Source organism: Salvelinus alpinus, chromosome 15 (assembly GCF_045679555.1).
Source record: "Salvelinus alpinus chromosome 15, SLU_Salpinus.1, whole genome shotgun sequence".
In the NCBI taxonomy this organism is placed as follows: domain Eukaryota; kingdom Metazoa; phylum Chordata; class Actinopteri; order Salmoniformes; family Salmonidae; genus Salvelinus; species Salvelinus alpinus.
The window spans coordinates 3,477,576-3,505,538 of record NC_092100.1 but is presented as its reverse complement, the minus strand read 5'-3'; the positions used below and the strand labels follow the sequence as shown (position 1 = coordinate 3,505,538).

General features: G+C 44.0%; 1 protein-coding gene across 4 annotated transcripts in view; it reads left to right on the top strand.

Annotated features, from left to right (window-relative positions):
- Nucleotides 1-27,963, top strand: part of tp63 (tumor protein p63) — a 107,455-nt gene that overhangs the window by 39,165 nt on the left and 40,327 nt on the right. Inside the window, exon 1 of one of the 4 annotated variants that reach the window (XM_071342275.1) lies at nt 13,804-13,987. The exons of the other annotated variants lie outside the window; for them this stretch is intronic. Within the exon in view, the coding sequence (XP_071198376.1) occupies nt 13,946-13,987 (42 nt within the window). The 5' untranslated portion in view covers nt 13,804-13,945. Of the gene's footprint in view, nt 1-13,803; nt 13,988-27,963 lie in introns of those variants that run through there. 4 annotated transcript variants of the gene reach the window in all.

Here is a 27,963-nt window from a genome sequence, read left to right as displayed (position 1 = left end):
GGACGAAGACTGACAGGTCTCTGCAAGAGACGGGACGAAGACTGACAGGTCTCTGCAAGAGACGGGACGAAGACTGACAGGTCTCTGCAAGAGACGGGACGAAGACTGACAGGTCTCTGCAAGAGACGGGACGAAGACTGACAGGTCTTTGCAAGAGACGGGACGAAGACTGACAGGTCTCTGCAAGAGACGGGACGAAGACTGACAGGTCTCTGCAAGAGACGGGACGAAGACTGACAGGTCTCTGCAAGAGACGGGACGAAGACTGACAGGTCTCTGCAAGAGACGGGACGAAGACTGACAGGTCTCTGCAAGAGACGGGACGAAGACTGACAGGTCTCTGCTAGAGACGGGACGAAGACTGACAGGTCTCTGCTAGAGACGGGACGAAGACTGACAGGTCTCTGCAAGAGACGGGACGAGGACTGACAGGTCTCTGCAAGAGACGGGACGAAGACTGACAGGTCTCTGCAAGAGACGGGACGAAGACTGACAGGTCTCTGCAAGAGACGGAACGAAGACTGACAGGTCTCTGCTAGAGACGGGACGAGGACTGAGAGGTCTCTGCTAGAGACGGGACGAAGACTGACAGGTCTCTGCAAGAGACGGGACGAAGACTGACAGGTCTCTGCAAGAGACGGAACGAAGACTGACAGGTCTCTGCTAGAGACGGGACGAGGACTGAGAGGTCTCTGCAAGAGACGGGACGAAGACTGAGCAGGATGGTGATTCACAGCAGAGTAGATCTGTCAACATGCAGAGGAGTGGCTCTCATTGTGTGTTTGGAATCACCCGTCTATCCTCAGCACACCTCTCATGCGTTACATAGCCATGTTTTCTTTTGAATTCTTGGATCAACATATTGCTGTAACAATTTTCCTATAATAAGAATACAACTATTGGAATTTCAAGTTAACTATTAAAACTAATAATTGTCCCTTTTTTCAAGGTACGCCTGATTCTTTGGCCTTCTGTTTTCACGTCAAATCAAATCAAATGTATTTATAAAGCCCTTCTTACATCAGCTGATATCTCAAAGTGCTGTACAGAAACCCAGCCTAAAACCCCACACAGCAAGCAATGCAGGTGTAGAAGCACGGTGGCTAGGAGAAACTCCCTAGAAAGGCTGGAACCTAGGAAGAAACCTAGAGAGGAACCAGGCTCTGAGGGGTGGCCAGTCCTCTTCTGGCTGTGCATGGAATGTTTTTGTTATCACATGAATGGAAGGGGAACAAGGTGATGTAACAGTCCAAGCTAGAGAATAGTTCCACTTCCTGCCGGACTCATTCCCAAAGCAGGACTCTCTCATGAACTCTACCATTCATCTCAGTTAATTACACATGAATACCGTTCGCTGCCCTGGCATTTCAACTGATGTTGTGTCTTAGTGCGAATTCTCATTGTTCTGCTATGATCTCTTTTGAAAGGCTCTTTTCACTCACGTAACCCCGGTTTTCTGATATTATGAGTGAGATATCTCACACGTGGGAGATTCGCTAGAGTCACCTACTCTCGGAAGAACCTATAGTTGACCAGGGCCAAAGATAAGGTTAGGTACATTAACCTGAAAACCGTGTCACCTCTTCCACCTCCAAACAGCGTGGTCACAGTCTTTTGGGATGGGGTCTCCCAGGGCCCTCTGGGTCGTCGCTTCTACCAGGCAGCAGCAAGTCAGCCCCTTGATAGATGCAGTAAGCGTACTCTCTCGGGACAGAGCAGCCAGCGCCATGACGTAAGACATCAGGAAATACTGGACAAGAAAGGAAACTATTGCAGCTCCGTGTGTTAAGGGTCAGCGTGGGGTCGGCCCGTCAGGAAGTCCAGGATCCAGTTGCAGAGGGAGGTGTTCAGACCCAGAGTCCTAAGCTTGGTGATGAGCTTTAAGGGGATAATGGTGTTGAACACTGAGCTGTAGTCAATGAACAGTATTCTGACATAGGTATTCCTCTTATCCAGGTGAGAAAGGGCAGTGTGGAGAGCAATCGAGATTGCGTCATCTATGGATCTGTTGGGGCGGTATGTAAATTGGAGTGGGTCTAGTGTCTGGGATGGTGGAGTTGATGTGAGCCATAACCAGCCTCTCAAAGCACTTCATGATTACAGATGTGAGTGCTACAGGGTGGTAATCATTGTGACATGAAGCCTTAGAGTTCTTAGGAACAGAAATGATTGGTTGTCAGCGTAAAACGTGTGGGGATTACAGACTGGAACAAGGAGACGTTGAAAATTACCGGGAATATGCCTGCCTTCTTTTCTGCACATGTTCACCGCCTTTGGACTCTGGACAGTCCGACGGACAAATCTAGGTTTGGCGGATGCCAGGAAAACGCTACCTGCCCCAATGCATAGTACCAACTGTAAAGTTTGGTGGAGGATAAATAATGGTCTGGGGCTGTTTTTCATGATTCGGGCCCCTTAGTTCCAGTGAAGGGAAATCTTAACGCTACAGCATACAATAACATTCCAAACGATTTTGTGCTTCCAACTTTGTGGCAACAGTTTGGGGAAGGACCTTTCCTGTTTCAGCATGACAATGCCCCTGTGCACGAAATGAGGTCCATACAGAAATGGTTTGTTGAGATCGGTGTGGAAGAACTTGACTGGCCTGCACAGAGCCCTGACTTCGACCCCATCGAACACCTTTGGGATGAACTGGAACGCCGACTGCGAGCCAGGCCTTATCGGCCAACATCAGTGCCCGACATCACTAATGCTCGTGGCTGAATGGAAGCAAGTCCCTGCAGCAATGTTCCAACATCTAGTGGAAAGACTTCCCAGAAGACTGGAGGCTATTATAGCAGCAAAGGGGGGGACCAACTCCATATTAATGCCCATGATTTTTGAATTTTTTTAAATTTTATTTTTTATTTTACCGTTATTTTACCAGGTAAGTTGACTGAGAACACGTTCTCATTTGCAGCAACGACCTGGGGAATAGTTACAGGGGAGAGGAGGGGGGATGAATGAGCCAATTGTACACTGAGATGTTCAACAAGCAGATGTCCACATACTTTTGATCATGTTGTATCTATCTCTCTCCATCTCTCTCTCTCTCTTTGAAAATTGATCTGCGGGCCTTCATCCCTGCATTAGAGCGCGAGAAGGTAAGGGGCACTAAGAAAGCCCCTATTGCCCCCATCTGTGAGAAACTGCCTTCTTGAACCAGATCTCATTTTGGTGGTCTCTGGTACATTCCAAAGCCTTGATTCCATTAGAAATACACAACGTAATGATTGACTAGTTTATCGAGATTACCTCCCAGAATGGACACATTTGATGCGGTATTGTGTGTAGAAAGATATGACTTTACAATTTAAATAACTGAACATATCGTCCAGGCCTATATGTTCAGGACTATTTTTTAGTTTTTAAGTTAAAAAGAAAACATGAAACCTTTTTTAACATTTATCCTGTTTTCTCATGAGATTACAGCAAGATATGAATTGCCACAGTTTTTTTTCTTCTTCAAATTATATAGTTTATTAAAACATAAAAATTAAGTAAATAGTCCACATTGTCGTGAAAAATAAATGAAAACTTTTGAGAATTTTTGGATGTAGTTACCAGGATGTAGTTACCAGGATGTAGTTACCAGGATGTAGTTACCAGGATGTAGTTACCAGGATGTAGTTACCTGGATGTAGTTACCAGGATGTAGTTACCAGGATGTAGTTACCTGGATGTAGTTACCAGGATGTAGTTACCTGGATGTAGTTACCTGGATGTAGTTACCAGGATGTAGTTACCTGGATGTAGTTACCTGGATGTAGTTACCAGGATGTAGTTACCAGGATGTAGTTACCTGGATGTAGTTACCTGGATGTAGTTACCTGGATGTAGTTACCAGGATGTAGTTACCAGGATGTAGTTACCTGGATGTAGTTACCAGGATGTAGTTACCTGGATGTAGTTACCAGGATGTAGTTACCTGGATGTAGTTACCAGGATGTAGTTACCAGGATGTAGTTACCTGGATGTAGTTACCAGGATGTAGTTACCAGGATGTAGTTACCAGGATGTAGTTACCTGGATGTAGTTACCCTTTCATTCAAGTGCTCGCCTAGCAGTCGGCTGTTGTTTAGCAGAGTTTTTGTTGTCAGGTGATGGTAGAGTTTGCAAAACAAATACCCACTGGATCGATGAAAATAATCATGCTATCATTCTGCCAGGTCAGGATAGGCTACTTTTTGTACAGTAGTTCACATTTTAATTGAGAAGGTTTTTGGGAAAGCCTTCCATCTACCAGAAGCCTGTTTTCGTTAGCATCCTCGCTAACAGGTGCACTGCACATATACAGACAGGGACTTTCTTGTTGCCTCTTCAGAAAGTTGCAGAAAATACGAATCACTGATATATTCTTTTCATGTCTTATGACAAACATGAGCAAAGTAATACATTTTCAATACCTTTAGTTGATTCCCTAATAAGGTAAAAAAAAAAAAAAAAAGTATATTGTTGAATTCCGTTTTAATTCCTGGATTCTGTGAGGGCCCTAATTATCATATGTGACCAACCACCTTGATTCCGGTCCTATGTAGCAAAATTAGAAATAGTATTTTTTATTTTTTACATTGAATAAAAGTAGAGACTCAGAGCTAGAAAATGACACTACAGTTGAGGAACAATAATTCTGCTTTGAAAGTTGATAAACTTGTAACCCCACTTTTGAGAGAAAGGGTGCCGTGAATGTTTTGCTGCGCCTACTGGAGAGCTCTTCTTTGTTTACACCCATTCAGCGTCGTTCACACCCTCTCTTAAGCCTTAGCCCCACCCATCTCTGTAACGATCGTCTAATTCCTCCTCCTCGGATGAGGAAGAGGAGTAAGGGTCGGACCAAAATGCAGTGGTGAAGGTAGACATAATGATTTATTAAACGAAACCGAAAACACGAAGAACGCTAGAGAATTACAAAAACAATAAACGACGTAGACAGACCTGGACTTGAGAACTTACATATAACGAAGAACGCACGAACAGGAACAGACTACATACACGAACGACGAAACGAAACAGTCCCGTGTGGTAGACATATACGGACACAGGAGACAACCACCCACAAACAAACAGTGAGAACACCCTACCTTAATATGGTTCTCAATCAGAGGAAACGTCAAACACCTGCCTCTAATTGAGAACCATATCAGGCAACACATTAACCCCAACATAGAAACACAAAACATAGACTACCCACCCAGCTCACGTCCTGACCAACTAAACAAAGTTAAACAAAGGAAAAATAAGGTCAGGAACGTGACAATCTCCTTAAAAGATTCAAGTGTGTGTGTGTGTGTGTGTGGACCTGCTAAAAAGAGTACGGTAGTTTAGTAAACAACCAAAGATTAAGATTAAAAGTGGTGAAAGTAGTAGTAGTAAAAATATACTTAATCTTGTCCTATATCCTAATCTGACATTGGTACAGGTCATATTGCTCTTCACATACCGTCTCTGGTAAACGCACATTATATCAAATAAAATCGGTTTTATACAATAGCTGTCTGTGTTTCTCTTTTCGACTCCCTACCGTATTTTGCCATCATACTCTGCTTCCACCGGTCATTCTGCTGATTTCGAGACTCGGTCATCTTTTTCCGTGACAACAACACCGTTGATTTCCGTTTCTTCTTCGTTTGTCATCAGAAAACTCTACAATGTTTGGTTCAAATAAAAATGTTTTTACCTAAATCAGGGATTCCCTCATCGTCTGATTCATTTTCAGAGTTGGAGAGAGTTAGCGGTGGCACGATCGTCCTCCAGAAAGTTGTCCATCACACACTTTTTCACAATGATCTTTGTCAATAGCGCCTGTTAAATTCAGTTGTGAGCCGGAGCAACACTTTTTTTTGCAGTTATATCTTTTTTTGCAGTTATATCAGTGATATCTTTCAAAAAATGACTATCTACACTGAGCAGCACATATTATAGACAGAAGTGTGGTACGTGGCAGACCAATCCAAACGTCTCTCTCTGCATGTCCAGCCCATCCATTATAATAGCCAATCATGGCTAGCGGGAAAGGTTTTTGACTTTTTCCGTGGCTAAACCAACCGGGCTTAATTTAACATTTTTTATTTATTTATATTTACAGATGGCAACAAGTTTATTATTAATGAAAGTTCCAGAAGACATCTCTTACCAAAAACACTTTTTGATAACAAAAATGTAAAATGATTAAGTTCAAATGCCTCTCCTGTGAAGTAGTGACGTGTGACATACGGCTAGTTTCCAGGAAGTGGTCACCGTATTTGGACCAGAATGACGCTGTCCCACTACCTATTGTTCCTGCAGTGATGGACCAGAATGACGCTGTCCCACTACCTATTGTTCCTGCAGTGATGGACCAGAATGACGCTGTCCCACTACCTATTGTTCCTGCAGTGATGGACCAGAATGACGCTGTCCCACTACCTATTGTTCCTGCAGTGATGGACCAGAATGACGCTGTCCCACTGCCTATTGTTCCTGCAGTGATGGACCAGAATGACGCTGTCCCACTGCCTATTGTTCCTGCAGTGATGGACCAGAATGACGCTGTCCCACTGCCTATTGTTCCTGCAGTGATGGACCAGAATGACGCTGTCCCACTACCTATTGTTCCTGCAGTGATGGACCAGAATGACGCTGTCCCACTGCCTATTGTTCCTGCAGTGATGGACCAGAATGACGCTGTCCCACTGCCTATTGTTCCTGCAGTGATGGACCAGAATGACGCTGTCCCACTGCCTATTGTTCCTGCAGTGATGGACCAGAATGACGCTGTCCCACTGCCTATTGTTCCTGCAGTGATGGACCAGAATGACGCTGTCCCACTACCTATTGTTCCTGCAGTGATGGACCAGAATGACGCTGTCCCACTACCTATTGTTCCTGCAGTGATGGACCAGAATGACGCTGTCCCACTGCCTATTGTTCCTGCAGTGATGGACCAGAATGACGCTGTCCCACTGCCTATTGTTCCTGCAGTGATGGACCAGAATGACGCTGTCCCACTGCCTATTGTTCCTGCAGTGATGGACCAGAATGACGCTGTCCCACTGCCTATTGTTCCTGCAGTGATGGACCAGAATGACGCTGTCCCACTGCCTATTGTTCCTGCAGTGATGGACCAGAATGACGCTGTCCCACTACCTATTGTTCCTGCAGTGATGGACCAGAATGATGCTGTCCCACTACCTATTGTTCCTGCAGTGATGGACCAGAATGACGCTGTCCCACTACCTATTGTTCCTGCAGTGATGGACCAGAATGACGCTGTCCCACTACCTATTGTTCCTGCAGTGATGGACCAGAATGACGCTGTCCCACTACCTATTGTTCCTGCAGTGATGGACCAGAATGACGCTGTCCCACTGCCTATTGTTCCTGCAGTGATGGACCAGAATGACGCTGTCCCACTACCTATTGTTCCTGCAGTGATGGACCAGAATGACGCTGTCCCACTACCTATTGTTCCTGCAGTGATGGACCAGAATGACGCTGTCCCACTACCTATTGTTCCTGCAGTGATGATTCACAATCTTCCTCAAATGTTTTCAAAATTTATCTGCAGATAATTTCCTAAAAGCCTAGTTTATACAAATTTAGGGAGCCAAATGAAAGGCTCTGTCACCGATACGATTTGGTAGGCTACACTGACTTACAAGACGACAGTCAGTCTTTTTGGTGTCACTGTCTGGCATGTCCCGACATACTAGGGAAGGAAACCTAGGAAATGTTGGTTGACTAGGATGTTGAACACAGACAGCGTTTAGATGTTGGTTGACTAGGATGTTGAACACAGACAGTGTTTAGATGTTGGTTGACTAGGATGTTGAACACAGACAGTGTTTAAATGTTGGTTGACTAGGATGTTGAACACAGACAGCGTTTAAATGTTGGTTGACTAGGATGTTGAACACAGACAGTGTTTAAATGTTGGTTGACTAGGATGTTGAACACAGACAGCGTTTAGATGTTGGTTGACTAGGATGTTGAACACAGACAGTGTTTAGATGTTGGTTGACTAGGATGTTGAACACAGACAGTGTTTAAATGTTGGTTGACTAGGATGTTGAACACAGACAGCGTTTAAATGTTGGTTGACTAGGATGTTGAACACAGACAGCGTAAGACTTTGCCGTAATCTTGAATGCAACTCATAGGAAAGAACAACAGTACATTGATTTTAGCAGCTATGTTTACCATATATTCAGGTGGCCCATAACTGTTAAATTGTTGCCGTTGCTGCAAAAAATATGATGCACATTTCTAGGGAAACACTGGCGTCCATCTGATTTTTGATTTCCCTAATTATCAACAGATTAATTTCCAGTAATAAATGAATTTCCTGTATCAAGTAACGCAGTCCGCCCACTGCTAAAATGAGTAAGAAAACCGATTCTATGTAGTTGACTGAGCGTGACACCGACCCAATGCTAATAGCAGGTGACTGGGCAGAGGTGTTTGCGGTGTGTAGAAGGATAGTCTCTCTCCACCGCCTGTTGTCTGTCTGGTCTGGTCTGTGTGGGAGGAAGCTCTCTCCCCTCTGCACCGTGCAGCACTCTGACACCCTAACACATGATACTGAACTAATCTAGCAGACTTAAAGGAAAAAAAAGGGCTCTTAAAGGGACAAAACGAAGTAAGAGCCTCTTTTTGTCTTGAGTCTCAGAAGGAGAGGAGTGTTATGACTGATTTTATATTGGGAGCTGTAGAGTAAGGCCTTCTTTTTCATAAGTACTCTGTAGCCTATAGCTAACTCATTTAGCCTGTGGCTAACTCATTTAGCCTGTGGCTAACTCATTTAGCCTGTGGCTAACTCATTTAGCCTGTGGCTAACTCATTTAGCCTGTGGCTAACTCTCTGTTGTAAACAAACTGCTGTTTAGGTGTTGGATTTCATGCCTCGTTTACTTACTACAGTTTAGAAGTAACTCGAGTCTTAATCACTGATCTCCATCCTGTTGCCAAATAGTCAAGTGGGACACTTTAAAAAAAAATATATATATATATATATATTGTATTTGATCAATTCTAATTTCTAAACGTTACTCCAATAACATATTTTGTCCTGCTGATAATAGTGTATTATAAAACATCCCCTTGAAGGCCGGTCCTCTTTCAGGGAGTCAACCACCCTTCACTGTGGCTCTGTGCTGTAATTTGTGAGGGTCAGGTTTAGGGCTCTACTCCCTTTTGTGTTGCTGTGTCACCTGAGGCAACACTTTAACCGTGTCACCTTATCCTTTCATTGACTAGGAGGGCTAATGTTAAAAGTCAATAGTTAGACTCGTGCCCATTCTTCACGTTTTTAGGACTGGTTACAGAGATGATGTGTATATTGGCTAACCAGACTCACCTCGGCGCGTGTGTGACTTGTAAAGTTACCTTTTGGCTTTTTAAAAGGCCCTCTCTTTCATTTTTGAACAAAACAACAGACCACAACATGGTTTGCTATGAGGGGTGTGGCTGGAGAAATGGAACCACTTTCAAATTCGTATGATGCAAGGATTGACAGTCAGGCGCTATGCAGGACAGGTGCCGTTACAGTTGATGAGAGCAGAGTGATATTTCACTCAGTCAACATGAGTATCACTGCACTATAGACTAATCATGTTTGTTTGGGAACTTTTCACTGATTGCCATTTGTTATTTTGTATTTTATTTTGTGTCGTTTCTCTTTGGTTATTTGAGCTGTTCTTGCCATAATATGGACTTGGTCTTTTAACAAATAGGGCTATCTTCTGTATACCACCCCTACCTTGTCACAACACAACTGATTGGCAAATAGTAAAAATAAAGAAAAACCCTGGAATGAGTAGGTGTGTCCAAACGTGTGTGTGTGTAAACTCAGTAAAAAAAGAAACATCCCTTTTTCAGGACCCTGTCTTTCAAAGATAATTCGTAAAAATTCAAATAACTTCACAGATCTTCATTGTAAAGGGTTTTAACACTGTTTCCCATGCTTGTTCAATGAACCGTAAACAGTGAACATGCACCTGTGGAACGGTCGTTAAGACACTAACAGCTTACAGACGGTAGGCAATTAAGGTCACAGTTATGAAAACTTAGGACACTAAAGAGGCCTTTCTACTGACTCTGGAAAAATACCAAAAGAAAGATGCCCAGGGTCCCTGCTCATCTGTGTGAACGTGCCTTAGGCATGCTGCAAGGATGCATGAGGACTGCAGATGTGACCAGGGCGATAAATGTCGCCTAAGACAGCGCTACAGGGAGACAGGACGGACAGCTGATCGTCCTCGCAGTGGCAGACCACGTGTAACAACACCTGCACAGGATTGGTACATCCAAACATCACACCTGCGGGACAGGTACAGGATGACAACAACAACTGCCTGAGTTACACCAGGAACGCACAATCCCCCCATCAGTGCTCAGACTGTCCGCAATAGGCTGAGAGAGGCTGGACTGAGGGCTTATAGGCCTGTTGTAAGGCAGGTCCTCACCAGACATCACCGGTAACAATGTCTCCTATGGGCACTAACCCACCGTCGCTGGACCAGACAGGACTGGCAATAAGTGCTCTTCACTGACGAGTTGCAGTTTTGTCTCACCAGGGGGTGATGATCGGATTCGCGTTTATCGTCAAAGGAATGAGCGTTACACCGAGGTTTTCAGAACCATAGAGTTCCCTAACCTCTCTTCAACGTTTTGCCAATGTTGTCTTAACATAATTCAAGTTGGTTCAACTAATTACCAGCTTCGAAAGAGGTCAGGGCTTGAATGAGATGAGGTCACCGTACTGCGGCAGGGAGACGAAGGCCATAACATCAGAATGGGGGCCATTTTGGTTTAACGTGTCCCTCTGCTCTACAGCCAGTGCTGGCTGACTTGTAAGTCTGCAGCCCAAGGAGCCTGGGCTGGAACGCAAGATTCTTGGGTATTGGCCAGCTGGGCTGTATCTACTAGACATTCTATTGGCTTGGCTCGGTTCTAATATTTGTGCCATGGGATATCGTAAAAGTCTACATTTCACTCACCGGCGGACTAGTTTGTCATAGCCTATCACTTCTCAGACTGGGTTATCTTAATTTCCATCCCTGACTGGGTGTATAGTGGTCAGGGAGTCCTGGTAGGTCTGTGGCCCCTGGACATGGGGTCTGGGCTGGCTGGGTGTCGCTACTGATTGTAGACAATCAGCGATAGATGACTCAAGGGCACAGAGTAGTAAGGGTTCTGCTCTGTTTAGTGACAGCTTTGAAAGAGTTTAACTTGGGGCCAGAGGGCAAGAGTTTCCCCTTCTTGTCCTGCAGGAATAGAATTTACCCCACCTCCACCCCACTTACCCTGCACTGTCATCAACCACCTTTCCTATAATACCTCCAGCCACTCAGGTTGCAGTGCTGTCTGCAATGTAGCCTAGCGCTTGCTAATGTTAACATGTAGCTAACTACAGATCTGATTACATACGAGCGTAATGGTACATTATTTATTTTTTTGCCTATGTCAAAAGCTATGAAAGGTACTAATCATTTTTGAAATATTTTTTAAAATATTTTATTTAAGTAGGCAAGTCAGTTAAGAACAAATTCTTATTTACAATGACGGCCTACCAAAAGGCCTCCTGCGGGGACGGGGCCTGGGATATACATTTAAAAAAAATAGATATATATATATAGGACAAAACACACAACACTACATAGAGAGGGACCTAAGACAACACTACATAGAGAGGGACCTAAGACAACACGACATAAAGAGGGACCTAAGACAACACTACATAGAGGGACCTAAGACAACACTACATAAAGAGGGACCTAAGACAACACTACATAGAGAGACCTAAGACAACACTACATAAAGAGAGACCTAAGACAACACTACATAGAGAGAGACCTAAGACAACACTACATAAAGACACTCCACAACACTACATAGAGAGAGACCTAAGACAACACTACATAAAGACACTCCACAACACTACATAGAGAGAGACCTAAGACAACACTACATAGAGAGAGACCTAAGACAACACTACATAAAGAGAGACCTAAGACAACACTACATAAAGAGAGACCTAAGACAACACTACATAGAGGGACCTAAGACAACACTACATAAAGAGGGACCTAAGACAACACTACATAAAGAGGGACCTAAGACAACACTACATAAAGAGAGACCTAAGACAACACTACATAAAGAGGGACCTAAGACAACACTACATAAAGAGGGACCTAAGACAACACTACATAAAGAGAGACCTAAGACAACACTACATAAAGAGAGACCTAAGACAACACTACATAGAGAGAGATGTAATAAGACAGACAGTAATGTAGGGGTATCTCTTCATGGGGGTCATGTAATAAGACAGACAGTAATGTAGTGGTATCTCTTCATGGGGGTCATGTAATGTAGTGGTATCTCTTCATGGGGGTCATGTAATAAGACAGACAGTAATGTGGTGGTATCTCTTCATGGGGGTCATGTAATAAGACAGACAGTAATGTAGTGGTATCTCTTCATGGGGGTCATGTAATAAGACAGACAGTAATGTAGTGGTATCTCTTCATGGGGGTCATGTAATAAGACAGACAGTAATGTAGTGGATAATGTTATAATATAGCATTTCTGTGTATTTAGCCTATTCAATGTGCTGTTCATTTCTTGGTTTTATATTATTGGTTGTTGTTTAGCCTCTACAGGCTACACTTCCAGCCAATACATCAGACGTGTTGTTTAGCCTCTACAGGCTACACTTCCAGCCAATACATCAGACGTGTTGTTTAGCCTCTACAGGCTACACTTCCAGCCAATACATCAGACGTGTTGTTTAGCCTCTACAGGCTACACTTCCAGCCAATACATCAGACGTGTTGTTTAGCCTCTACAGGCTACACTTCCAGCCAATACATCAGACGTGTTGTTTAGCCTCTACAGGCTACACTTCCAGCCAATACATCAGACGTGTTGTTTAGCCTCTACAGGCTACACTTCCAGCCAATACATCAGACGTGTTGTTTAGCCTCTACAGGCTACACTTCCAGCCAATACATCAGACGTGTTGTTTAGCCTCTACAGGCTACACTTCCAGCCAATACATCAGACGTGTTGTTTAGCCTCTACAGGCTACACTTCCAGCCAATACATCAGACGTGTTGTTTAGCCTCTACAGGCTACACTTCCAGCCAATACATCAGACGTGTTGTTTAGCCTCTACAGGCTACACTTCCAGCCAATACATCAGACGTGTTGTTTAGCCTCTACAGGCTACACTTCCAGCCAATACATCAGACGTGTTGTTTAGCCTCTACAGGCTACACTTCCAGCCAATACATCAGACGTCTTGTTTAGCCTCTACAGGCTACACTTCCAGCCAATACATCAGACGTGTTGTTTAGCCTCTACAGGCTACACTTCCAGCCAATACATCAGACGTGTTGTTTAGCCTCTACAGGCTACACTTCCAGGTGACCGACAGCAGGTCAGTTCACCATTCAGAGCCTTTAAGGACATTAGAACGTAATACTCCATGTGGATATTCAAAGCTATATGTGTTGACACATTGTCCTGTAGAACAGAGCAGTGAGTTGTCAGAAAGCAGGTGGTATTAACTCTACTGGTTGTATTGATGTTGACGATTTATAAGAAGGGAATTTACTGAGTGAACTGTATATGTTTGACACTGTGTATCGCTGCAGAGCGTCTTTAGGGAGAGACACAAGGAGAACCAGAGAGCTTCTCCGGGAGATGGGTGTGGACTTACCACCCCAGGTATTGGACAGGTACCTCCTCAGAGCCCTCCTCCTCCCTACCCCCCCACCCCTTGGTATATATCTCCCTCCCATAGATTCCTATAGAGACTCTCTGCTTGTCCTGTCCTGTTGTCATCCATAGTCCTCGTAGCCACTCGTTCATTCAGACTGAGAACAGGGACCAGAAGGTGTAGATTCATCCTGGAGTCAGTGGAGCACACAGCAGCAGCACTGCTTAACCTCAGCGCCAACATGTTGTATCTGGAGACGGGGACGCCCACGTCGTACAGCGAGGTAAGGCCCAGGGAGGAGGCTCCTACTGGGGCATCAGGGACCTCTAACATCCCCTTGGCTCCATGGAGGTTTGATGGTAGTGGGACAGATGCTGATGTCAGGCCTCAAACTGAAATACCTAATAGGATTGTTACTGCCGCTTTTATATTTTATATTTCACCCTGAAATTCACCCTGATTCACCATGAAATCAGTTTGATATGTTTTGGGCTCTGAGTTTATTGGCGGATTAGGGCTTAGTGGCGGTATAGAGCTTTCATTTAACAAAGAAATATGTTTTAGTAGTTAAAAACAATTAGTGGTCATTTTAAATCTGTCTGTGGCACTCGCAAACAAACAGAGAAAGATGTTTTGGCGGCAGATTCCTCTTTGTTTGCGTTTCGATTTAGTGGCGTTGTGTGTGTGTGTGTGTGTGTGTGTGTGTGTGTGTGTGTGTGTGTGTGTGTGTGTGTGTGTGTGTGTGTGTGTGTGTGTGTGTGTGTGTGTGTGTGTGTGTGTGTGTGTGTGTGTGTGTGTGTGTGTGTGTGTGTGTGTGCAGGGGAATGTAAACACCTGGAGTGTTTGTTGAATAGAGGAGAAGGTGCTATATGAAATGGCTGCTCTGCTCCGCTACCCTGTCCTGTTGAGATGTGGAATGGATAGTTCTAATTATAATAGTTCTAGTTATAATAGTTCTAATTATAATAGTTCTAGTTATAATAGTTCTAATTATAATAGTTCTAGTTATAATAGTTCTAGTTATAATAGTTCTAATTATAATAGTTCTAGTTATAATAGTTCTAGTTATAATAGTTCTAATTATAATAGTTCTAATTATAATAGTTCTAGTTATAATAGTTCTAGTTATAATAGTTCTAGTTATAATAGTTCTAATTATAATAGTTCTAGTTATAATAGTTCTAATTATAATAGTTCTAGTTATAATAGTTCTAGTTATAATAGTTCTAATTATAATAGTTCTAGTTATAATAGTTCTAGTTATAATAGTTCTAATTATAATAGTTCTAGTTATAATAGTTCTAGTTATAATAGTTCTAATTATAATAGTTCTAGTTATAATAGTTCTAAGTATAATAGTTCTAGTTATAATAGTTCTAGTTATAATAGTTCTAATTATAATAGTTCTAGTTATAATAGTTCTAGTTATAATAGTTCTAGTTATAATAGTTCTAGTTATAATAGTTCTATTTATAATAGTTCTAGTTATAATAGTTCTAGTTATAATAGTTCTAGTTATAATAGTTCTAAGTATAATAGTTCTAATTATAATAGTTCTAGTTATAATAGTTCTAGTTATAATAGTTCTAGTTATAATAGTTCTAATTATAATAGTTCTAGTTATAATAGTTCTAATTATAATAGTTCTAGTTATAATAGTTCTAGTTATAATAGTTCTAGTTATAATAGTTCTAATTATAATAGTTCTAGTTATAATAGTTCTAGTTATAATAGTTCTAGTTATAATAGTTCTAGTTATAATAGTTCTATTTATAATAGTTCTAGTTATAATAGTTCTAGTTATAATAGTTCTAGTTATAATAGTTCTAAGTATAATAGTTCTAATTATAATAGTTCTAGTTATAATAGTTCTAGTTATAATAGTTCTAGTTATAATAGTTCTAATTATAATAGTTCTAGTTATAATAGTTCTAATTATAATAGTTCTAGTTATAATAGTTCTTGTTACATCAGTGTTTTCACCTTCATCTGGCGAGACTGTGAATGTTCAGTAATTATGCCATGGATAGTATTGCTTTTCTGCGATTGTAGACTGATGTTGATTACCTGCTGAATTGTAAAAAACACAGAACAGAATCAGATATCATGTCTGATTTTATCTTCCCAAATGATCCTGTAACTTTGTGTGAATTGGTATTTTGTACAGGCCTAGTTCTGGCTTTGATAAAGATTATTCCTGTGATTCCGTTTCCAGACGGAAGATACAATGGTGGTCGACGGGTGGATCTGGAGACATGAGCTGTGATTTGATGAGCCTTGCGGAGCAAGTGCTATTGTCACGTTGTTTAGGAACAGGAAAATTTACATTTTATATGGAAACAATATAGCCTGAAATAATGTGCCATAGTTCAGGTGGTTGAATGAAATCAGGTACAGAATGTCAAATGTTTGTGAAATTATGAAGCTAGATTGATGCATTCTAAACGTATTTGGGGCTAGCCAAAACGGAGCCACTATAATTGACTGGAAACAGAAATGTGGAGGTTTTAAAGCTGTTTTTTTTGGCGGTTTGAATTACAGGTGTGACATAGGGAGTGAAATATGGGTCTCTTCTAAAATGACCATCTGGAAATGCATCAAAGATGATTCTTTTCGAGACAGAAGTGACACAGTAGAAAGTTGTGTTACTGTTGACAACAACAGATAATGGTGGCGACAACTAGTATATTTAGTAAGGCTTTTTGTTTATTTATGATCCTGTTCTATTTGTAGAGAATTTGTGTCAAATATCACTTTATTTTGAACAAGTAACGTTATTTCTGTAGTGGCAGGGATTTAGTAGTCCTGAATATAATTCTGGAATTCATAGTTTCTCATATTTGTATGCAAATTGTCATCTTGATATTTTTGTAATATGCTTTTTTTGGGGGGGGGGTGGACAGCTTAACACTTCGGAAACTGTGTTAATGTCACTAAACATAGAAAGAATCCTATTTTATTTGTTCCATTAGGTCATCTGTTAAGACTACAGTCTCCTGGTGTCAACCTGCTACTCCTCCACCCCTTCTAGGATGGCCGTTAAGAGCTAAACAGCTCTGGTTGGCTGTGCTCCTAAAACCCACCGCTCTTAGCGCTCAGGTGGGGAATCTGTCTACCTATTAACTGGACGGCTCAACTCTGCTGGTGTCAACACACACACAGTTACTCCTGAGTGGATGGCCGTAGATAGAGGGTTTCCCTGAGACATCTGAACCCCCTTCCTGTGGTTTTAACCTGGGGACAGGTAACCCAACGGTCCACAGGTTTGGTTTGTAATGCTCTCACAGTCACAGAGAAATCTAATTTTAAGTTTTTTTGTAAAGAGATTGAAATATACGTTTTGATTTTTAATTGAATGGTTTAAGAATGAACCATCATGCATATTCTGTTTTTAAACAGGTGATAAGTGGGGGACTTTTCTTGTGAAGTCATAAATGAAAAAACTAGTTGGTATCAGACGTGCGATCTCTGTAAGGATCACTGATGGTTTCTCAGATTTATAGGGGGCAGATTGCAGGTGTGGCAGGTCAACTCTTTTAAGTTTACTGAGCGGGGTTCTCTCTGTCCACCTATATCCCTTCTGGCTGTGTCCCAAAGGCCCCCGGTTACCTCCATAGTGCACTAAATCTGCCATTTAGGATGCAGTCTCTGGGTAAAGTATCAGGTTCCTCCCTCTTATCTTTCTAGGGAGCCTCCAGGCTCATCAGAACGGGGCGGGCCAGGCGCTGCTGTTTTAGTCCCCCGCTCGTAATGCCTCTAATGGTGTGTTGTTATAGATACAATCACCTGCTCTGCCCACCCCAGCAGGTATACAGTTCTGATTGAATGTTTGTGAACCCTACAGGTCTGGTCATTATTTTTGCTATAAAATATAAAAAATTAATAAAAAAAATCCTTATCTAAAACCCCAATTTGTAATAAAGACATTCCAAGTAAATGACAGAAAAATAAATATATATTTATATTGTTTATTGAACAAAAGTGGTTTATTTAACAGAAACTCAGATTTGATGTGTGCAAAAATATGTGAACTCCTTTAGTCAGTAGCTTGTGGCACCTCCGTTAGCAGCGATAACTTGGAGTAAACCTCTCCTATAGCCAGTAATCAGTCTCTGACATCTGTTTCTGACCACTCCTCCTTACAGAACTTAGCCAATTGAGTGAGGTTTTGAGGGGTGTCTGGCATGAACTTCCCGCTTCAGGTCCTGCCACAGCGTCTCGATTAGATTTAGGTCAGGACTTTGACCAATCCAAAACACAAATCTTCTTTCTCCTGAGCCATTCTTTGGTAGATTTGATTGAACGCTTTGGGCCGTTGTCTTGTTGGACGACCCATTTTCGACCCAGCTTTAGCTCCTTGACTGACGGCTTGACGTTCTGTTCCAGAATCTCCTGGTATACCTCAGAATCCATGGTTCCCTTAATGATGTGGAGTCGTCCAGGTCCAGAGAGGAGAAGCAGCCCCAGATCTTGACATTCCCACCACCATGCTGGATTGTTGGGATAAGGTGTTAGGCAGTGTTGGGTTTTCGTCAAACATAGCTGTGTTGATTGACCAAAAAAGTCCATTTTTAGCCTCATCGGTCCACAGAATGGACTTCCAGAAACCTTTTTTGGTTTGTCCAGGTGGTCTCCAACAAAGTTAAGACGGGTAGTTTGGTTCTTTTTTTTGACAGCGGAGGCTTCTTCCTAGCAACTCTCCCATGGAAGGCATTTTGGATTCAGTGTTCTTCTTATTGTTGAAGCATGCACAGTTACCCAAGATGCAGCAAGGGAGTTCTGCAAATCTCGAGCTGTTTGAGTTGGCTTTTACCTGGATGTGTTATTGTTCTTGAGGCTCTTGGGGATATTTTGGAAGAGCGTCCACTTCTAGGCCGAGTTGCTGTCCATGTTAAAGGCTCTCCATTTGTAAATGCTTTATCCTCACATTGGACTGATGAAGCTCAAACCTTTTTGAAATGATTTTCTAGCCTTCCTCAAACTGATGTGCTCTCACTACTCTCGTCCTGATGTCCTCTGAGATGTCCTTTCCTCTCGGTTATGGTGTGCTTTCCGTTCACCTGGATGGGTAAACACCAAACCAATCCAGGTTTCTTATCTCTCTTATCAAATCCTACCCAAACTCTTTCCTTAACCATCTCTCCGTTTGATTGGTTCATTTGGTACCCAGTTATTGACCCACCTGATTCTACTTACTTACTTGATTTAACCAATGCAACTTGCGGTTCACTTATTTCTACACTAATTTCCTTTTTAATGTTGTTTTTCCGCTACACGCATGATTTCATCTACACCAACGTATGGTATTGGTACATATAAGCCTTTTACGTCAGATCCAAAAGACTGGTTCTGATTTAAATGATTAGATTTAGATTTAAACCCTTCAGACTGACCCAGGGACCACCTCCGATCCATCAGACTGACCCAGGGACCACCTCCGATCCATCAGACTGACCCAGGGACCACCTCCGATCCATCAGACTGACCCAGGGACCACCTCCGATCCATCAGACTGACCCAGGGATCACCTCCACCCATCAGACTGACCCAGGGACCACCTCCGATCCATCAGACTGACCCAGGGACCACCTCCGATCCATCAGACTGACCCAGGGACCACCTCCGATCCATCAGACTGACCCAGGGACCACCTCCGATCCATCAGACTGACCCAGGGACCACCTCCGATCCATCAGACTGACCCAGGGACCACCTCCACCCATCAGACTGACCCAGGGACCACCTCCACCCATCAGACTGACCCAGGGACCACCTCCACCCATCAGACTGACCCAGGGACCACCTCCGATCCATCAGACTGACCCAGGGACCACCTCCGATCCATCAGACTGACCCAGGGACCACCTCCGATCCATCAGACTGACCCAGGGACCACCTCCGATCCATCAGACTGACCCAGGGACCACCTCCACCCATCAGACTGACCCAGGGACCACAGTGCAGGTCAGAGAAGAGGCTGGAATGTATTCCCCTCAGGCCAGGTCTAAGGGCCAGGTCTAAGGGCCAGGTCTAAGGGCCAGGTCTAAGGGCCAGGTCCTCCTCTATTCCTCCCTTGGGCAATGGTCTCCTCTGGTTCCTGTCCTTTATTGGCAGTTTTAAAGTTCTGAGGTGATCAATTGCCTCATGCTGCTTTGTATAGTAATAGCTATTAGCTATTGCAAGGAGTAGGGGTCAGATAATTTTTTTAAATTTATTTCACCTTTATTTACTATTTATTTACCTTTATTACTGACCTCCCCTGTCTCTGTACTGTGTCCTGTTGAAGATTTAGTAACAATAGAATAAGCAGCATCACTTTCACCAGAGAGGAAAAGTGACCAGTAAAAGTAAGCCTGATTTTTGGTTATCATGTCAAATAATGAATTGGACTACAGTATCTCAGATGAATCTGATTTTCGTTCCAACCCTTACCCTAAATAGCCCATATAAATGCATATGGTTCCAAAACCATGACAACTGATTCATGGAGAGAGTGGTACTAAATATAAGACTATTTTTAAACTGTCAAATCAAAAGAATTTCAAACGCTCATACAGATGTAGGATCTTAATTTGACCCAGATTCTCACAGCAGGAAAATAATTCTGCAGCAACAGGACATGTGAATTATTGTGAGGATTATAATTCATGAACATTTTTTTGTATAGGGGTTGATACATTTTTAGTACATTTTTAGTACATACGTTGATAAAAAAAATTTTTTTAAAGTGAGCATTTCCTGCATCGACAGGGTGGCCAAGCGAAGATCCTACATAGGGTGTCTAGTATGTGCCAAACCAAATAGTCATGATGATACAACATTCACTATGAATACCAGCAGTAATGATGCTGACCTATTGAGTGAGAGCTACTGCTGTATTTGCATTTGAGGAATCCCTGATATGTGTGTCTCTGCATAATCACATCATTTTGAATCCTCCCGTGGAATCGACAGGCTATCACTCTGAAGGTCAATAGTCTAGGGTAGCAAGCACTCTGGCCTAGTCCACTACTTTTAACCAGAGCACTTATGGGCTCTCGGACAGCCCTATTGGGCCTGGTCAAAACGAGTGCACTACATAGGGAATAGGGTACAATTTGGACTTTTATCTAGTTTTCCCACCGGGTTTAGAGTCTGAAATGCCGAGTCCAGAATCTGCCTGCCTGTCTTTTAGACAAAGAAATACTCCGAGACCTGGAACAGAACAGACTGCCTTCCATCGGAGCAGCAACCTTTCACCAGCTTTATTAAAAGCTGTCGATGACATCAAGGCCTTTTTTGATTTAGTGTTGGTTGCTTCCCAAATGGCACTTTATTTCCTACGTAGGGTGCCATATAGTGCACTGGATGGTCAAAAGGAGTTGACTATAAAGGGAATAGGGTACATTGTGTTTCTGCCTGACCTCCGCCCCAGGGGCTGGGCCTCAAGAGGGCTAGGAGGGGCAAGGCTGTAAACAGATGGTTGTTTTAAGAGCAGATAAAGTGGTGATTTAAATGACTGCTGTATTACAGTGGAATCAGACCTGATTTTAAAAGGGAAGAGGTCTGGATATCTCTCTTTTTAAGGGTTGATCGCTTCCACTTCCACTCAGTTAAACATTCAAGCTGACTGTAGCTGGTTCCCTTGTTTAAAATTGGAATCCCATATTTCATTTTGTCTTCATTCTTTAATTCCTAATCTGTTCATTTTTCCTCTATGATGTATTTATTCTTTCCTGGAATGTAATAAAAGGTGGGTACTTTTGAAGTGGAACCTCTTAGGCCGTAGTCCTGGTATGAAGTGGAACCTCTTAGGCCGTAGTCCTGGTATGAAGTGGAACCTCTTAGGCCGTAGTCCTGGTATGAAGTGGAACCTCTTAGGCCTTAGTCCTGGTATGAAGTGGAACCTCTTAGGCCGTAGTCCTGGTATGAAGTGGAACCTCTTAGGCCGTAGTCCTGGTATGAAGTGGAACCTCTTAGGCCGTAGTCCTGGTATGAAGTGGAACCTCTTAGGCCGTAGTCCTGGTATGAAGTGGAACCTCTTAGGCCTTAGTCCTGGTATGAAGTGGAACCTCTTAGGCCGTAGTCCTGGTATGAAGTGGAACCTCTTAGGCCTTAGTCCTGGTATGAAGTGGAACCTCTTAGGCCGTAGTCCTGGTTTAAAGTGGAACCTCTTAGGCCGTAGTCCTGGTATGAAGTGGAACCTCTTAGGCCTTAGTCCTGGTATGAAGTGGAACCTCTTAGGCCGTAGTCCTGGTTTAAAGTGGAACCTCTTAGGCCTTAGTCCTGGTATGAAGTGGAACCTCTTAGGCCGTAGTCCTGGTATGAAGTGGAACCTCTTAGGCCTTAGTCCTGGTATGAAGTGGAACCTCTTAGGCCTTAGTCCTGGTTTAAAGTGGAACCTCTTAGGCCGTAGTCCTGGTATGAAGTGGAACCTCTTAGGCCGTAGTCCTGGTATGAAGTGGAACCTCTTAGGCCTTAGTCCTGGTATGAAGTGGAACCTCTTAGGCCGTAGTCCTGGTTTAAAGTGGAACCTCTTAGGCCGTAGTCCTGGTATGAAGTGGAACCTCTTAGGCCGTAGTCCTGGTATGAAGTGGAACCTCTTAGGCCGTAGTCCTGGTATGAAGTGGAACCTCTTAGGCCGTAGTCCTGGTATGAAGTGGAACCTCTTAGGCCGTAGTCCTGGTATGAAGTGGAACCTCTTAGGCCTTAGTCCTGGTATGAAGTGGAACCTCTTAGGCCGTAGTCCTGGTATGAAGTGGAACCTCTTAGGCCGTAGTCCTGGTATGAAGTGGAACCTCTTAGGCCTTAGTCCTGGTATGAAGTGGAACCTCTTAGGCCGTAGTCCTGGTTTGAAGTGGAACCTCTTAGGCCGTAGTCCTGGTATGAAGTGGAACCTCTTAGGCCGTAGTCCTGGTATGAAGTGGAACCTCTTAGGCCGTAGTCCTGGTATGAAGTGGAACCTCTTAGGCCGTAGTCCTGGTATGAAGTGGAACCTCTTAGGCCGTAGTCCTGGTATGAAGTGGAACCTCTTAGGCCGTAGTCCTGGTATGAAGTGGAACCTCTTAGGCCTTAGTCCTGGTATGAAGTGGAACCTCTTAGGCCGTAGTCCTGGTATGAAGTGGAACCTCTTAGGCCGTAGTCCTGGTTTAAAGTGGAACCTCTTAGGCCGTAGTCCTGGTATGAAGTGGAACCTCTTAGGCCGTAGTCCTGGTATGAAGTGGAACCTCTTAGGCCGTAGTCCTGGTATGAAGTGGAACCTCTTAGGCCGTAGTTCCAGGATATACACTAGTCCCTAATCTCTGGTGGACAGACTATGTACACATAAATGATAGCGTAGATCTGTCCTGATACAACGGGGGGGGTGAGATAACGAGCAGCATTAGTTCCGGCGGTTCGTACAGATCACGGTTTCTCAGGGGTTTAGTGTCTTTCGGGAGGGGAGGGGACATTTGGCCTGTAACTCAGGGGTTTAGTGTCTTTCGGGAGGGGAGGGGACATTTGGCCTGTAACTTGCAAAGAGAACCCTGGATCCTCGTTCCATCTCTTCTCTTGACGCGTATCGACCCAGAACTTAATCAAGCATATGAACAATTACGCAAGACTAGTTCTGGGTTACCTGAGATGAATGAGTCCCTAGCTGATGTCGTTAGCATAAGAAGCTTATCTTAGACCAGTGATCTGATCCTAACCAGGCTAGCCTTTTAGCATGAGGCTAATCTAGCCAAGTGATCTGATCCTAACCAGGCTAGCCTTTTAGCATGAGGCTAATCTAGCCAAGTGATCTGATCCTAACCAGGCTAGCCTTTTAGCATGAGGCTAATCTAGCCAAGTGATCTGATCCTAACCAGGCTAGCCTTTTAGCATGAGGCTAATCTAGCCAAGTGATCTGGTCCTAACCAGGCTAGCCTTTTAGCATGAGGCTGATCTAGCCAAATGATTTGATCCTAACCAGGCTAGCCTTTTAGCATGAGGCTAATCTAGCCAAGTGATCTGATCCTAACCAGGCTAGCCTTTTAGCATGAGGCTAATCTAGCCAAGTGACCCAGGATGAATCCCAAATGCCACCCTATTCTCTAAATAGTCCACTACTTTGGCCAGAGTCCTATGGGAGTCCTATGGAGTCCTAGAGTCCTATGGGCTGCAATTGACCTTGGTCAATAGCAGTGCACTATATAGGGAATAGGGCTCTGGTCTATAGTAGTGTACTATATAGGGAATAGGGCTCTGGTCTATAGTAGTGCACTATATAGGGAATAGGGCTCTGGTCTATAGTAGTGCACTATATAGGGAATAGGGCTCTGGTCTAAAGTAGTGCACTATATAGGGAATAGGGCTCTGGTCTATAGTAGTGTACTATATAGGGAATAGGGCTCTGGTCTATAGTAGTGCACTATATAGGGAATAGGGCTCTGGTCTAAAGTAGTGCACTATATAGGGAATAGGGTTCTGGTCTAAAGTAGTGCACTATATAGGGAATAGGGCTCTGGTCTAAAGTAGTGCACTATATAGGGAATAGGTCTCTGGTGTAAAGTAGTGCACTATATAGGGAATAGGGCTCTGGTCTAAAGTAGTGCCTTATATAGGGAATAGGGCTCTGGTCTAAAGTAGTGCCCTATATAGGGAATAGGGCTCTGGTATATAGTAGTGCACTATATAGGGAATAGGGCTCTGGTCTAAAGTAGTGCACTATATAGGGAATAGGGCTCTGGTATATAGTAGTGCACTATATAGGGAATAGGGCTCTGGTCTAAAGTAGTGCACTATGTAGGGAATAGGGTTCTGGTCTAAAGTAGTGCACTATATAGGGAATAGGGTTCTGGTCTATAGTAGTGCACTATATAGGGAATAGGGTGCCATTTGGGCTGTTCAGCCAGGCACAAAGGAGACATCAAATTCAGCAGCCATCTCAGTATAAAGCAGCTTCATTATTCTCTAACTGCCCCTTTGTGAGGTACTGTGATTGTGAGGTACTGTGAAGGCGTGTGTATCGCTGTGAAGGCGTGTGTATCGCTGTGAAGGCGTGTGTATCGCTGTGAAGGCGTGTGTATCGCTGTGAAGGCGTGTGTATCACTGTGAAGGCGTGTGTATCGTTGAAGGCGTGTGTATCGTTGAAGGCGTGTGTATCGCTGCGTGTGTATCGTTGAAGGCGTGTGTATCGCTGCGTGTGTATCGTTGTGAAGGCGTGTGTATCACTGTGAAGGCGTGTGTATCACTGTGAAGGCGTGTGTATCGTTGTGAAGGTGTGTGTATCGCTGTGAAGGCGTGTGTATTGTTGTGAAGGCGTGTGTATCACTGTGAAGGCGTGTGTATCACTGTGAAGGCGTGTGTATCACTGTGAAGGCGTGTGTATCGTTGTGAAGGCGTGTGTATCGCTGTGAAGGCGTGTGTATCACTGTGAAGGCGTGTGTATCACTGTGAAGGCGTGTGTATCGTTGTGAAGGTGTGTGTATCACTGTGAAGGCGTGTGTATCGCTGTGAAGGCGTGAGAGAACCACCTACTGTATGTTGGCTGGAGGGTATGCTTTCTCCTGTACGGAGATATCTTCCCGTGTGTGTGTGTGTTCCCTTCACAATACACTTGTCTCCTGACACCTGCCCGGTCTAACCCGGGACATTGTTCCTCTAGACAGGCTCTTCAGAGACCCAGTGTCATTGTTTCCAGGGGGTTGAGCAGACTGGTGACACACAGACCCAAATCCTAAAGCATCTCCCCTGAGGCTGTTTTTGTCTTAGGTTGAGGTTGGCTGGGTTGACTTCCCTCAGGTGCTGTTTGTGTGTGTGTGTGTGTGTGTGTGTGTGTGTGTGCGCGTGTGCGTGTGCGTGTGTGTGTGTGTGTGTGTGTGATTGCGTTTGTCACCTGGCACACAGCAAGCAGCACCTGGTGATGTGAGTGGGAGGGTGTGAGCTGGACAGCTGTGTGAGACGGGGACCATGCAGCCTGAAATAAACGAGGGGCCCTTGACTGCCTGTCTGTCCTGCAGAGATTAATGGGTGTCTAAAGAGACACCTCGGACTGGAATGTGCAGTTTATAAATGGAGTGGAATGGAGGAGCAGAGTGGATAGAGCTGGAAGGAGGGAGGGAGGGAGGGAGGAAGGAAGGAGGTAAGGAAGGAGGGAGACGTGGAGCAGAGTGGAGAGGGAGGGAGGGAGGGAGACGTGGAGCAGAGTGGAGAGGGAGGGAGGGAGACGTGGAGCAGAGTGGATAGAGCTGGAAGGGGAGAGGGAGGGAAGGAAGGAAGGAGGTAAGGAAGGAGGGAGACGTGGAGCAGAGTGGAGAGGTAGGGAGGGAGGGAGACGTGGAGCAGAGTGGATAGAGCTGGTAGGAAGGAGAGAGGGAGACGTGGGGCAGAGTGGATAGAGCTGGAAGGAGGGAGGAAGGGGGGAGACGTGGAGCAGAGTGGATAGAGCTGGAAGGGGAGAGGGAGGGAAGGAAGGAAGGAGGGAGACGTGGAGCAGAGTGGAGAGGGAGGGAGGGAGGGAGACGTGGAGCAGAGTGGATAGAGCTGGAAGGAGAGAGGGAGGGAGGGAAGGAAGGAGGTAAGGAAGGAGGGAGACGTGGAGCAGAGTGGATAGAGCTGGGAGGGAAGGGGGAGGGAAGGAGGGAGGGGGGAGGGAAGGAGACGTGGAGCAGAGTGGATAGAGCTGGGAGGAGGGAGGGAGGGAGACGTGGAGCAGAGTGGATAGAGCTGGAAGGAGGGAGGGAGGGAGGGAAGGAGGGAGACGTGGAGCAGAGTGGATAGAGCTGGGAGGAGGGAGGGAGGGAGGGAGACGTGGAGCAGAGTGGATAGAGCTGGAAATAGGGAGGGAGGGAAGGAGGGAGACGTGGAGCAGAGTGGATAGAGCTGGAGGGAGGGAGGGAGGGAGGGAGACGTGGAGCAGAGTGGATAGAGCTGGGAGGGAGAGGGAAGGGGGGAGGGAGGGAGACGCAGAGCAGGGAGGGAGAGGGAAGGGGGGAGGGAGGGAGACGTGGAGCAGAGCAGGGAGGGAGACGCAGAGCAGGGAGGGAGACGCAGAGCAGGGAGGGAGACGTGGAGCAGAGCAGGGAGGAAAGGAAGGAGCTGGCTGAGGTCCAGGGAACAAGCGTTCTCCCTCCTCTCAACAGGTGGCCATTTCTCCTGCTGTGTGAACCCTGTCCCCTCAGTCTCTAGATGTTGGCTCTCTTATACAGTAGTAGCTACAGTTAACTGCTTACTTGTACTGGCAGATAGTGTCTGTGTATGGAAAGTCTATAAATCTAAATTTAACAACCATAATAATAGACTTCAAATAGCGGTAAGTAAACAGATCTGAGTCTGATCAACAAGCGGACTGTAGAATAGGTTGGGAAATCTCAGCTCAGCTGGCTGGGAAGCTGTTTCTCCAGTACTGTGACAGTGATATCATTGTTCAACTAAATGACTGGGAAGGAGCCATTGATCTGAAGAGGCTGATCAAATCAGATTTTGTCACGTGCCGAATACAACAGGTGTAGGTAAACCTTACCGTGAAATGCTTACTTAACCAACAATGCAGTTCAATAAATAATTTTAAGAAAATATTTTCCTAAATAAACTAAAGTAAGAAAATATAATAAAATGTAACACTTATAAAATAACAATAACGAGGCTTTTATACCGGGGGTACCAAGTCGATGTGCGGGGGTACAGGTCAGTCGGTTGACATGGAGGGGGTGCTCTGCCAGAATGAAAACGGAGCACAAGGACTGATGCTTATTAATTCATCAGGAACTCTGTTACTTTCTGTTTACTGGACATGTGGATGGAGACACTAAGGCAGTTGTTTCTAAGCTACAGTATATGAGTATTCATTATTTATTACCTTATTATTTCTGTGTTTTTTTTTAGACTACAGGAAAGGTAAAACCCCTGATGAAAGCTATGGGCCAAAACACGTTGGTTTTTACCTTTTTAAAATGTAATTTTTAAGATTTTTTTTTTTTACACAAAAAGAATTGCAAGAATATTGCCGTTTTTTGGGGGATTATTTTCAAAGTTTCTGTTAGCGAAATCATTAAATTGATCAACACTTTTTCTTTAACCTCAATCAACTTGTTTTGACATTTACATTGTTGTTTTTAGCTGTAGAGATTATCTAATTTGGAGGTTTTCAATGTATTTTGAAAGCTTTCAGACAATGTAAAAAAATAAAAACGCTAAAAAAACTAAAATATTTCCACTAAAATTACAAAAAAAAGTTCACTGATCAATAACTCTGACAGTGGTCATTTTAACATGTTAAACAGGATAAATGAGGAGACATGGAGCGCTAACTGCTCA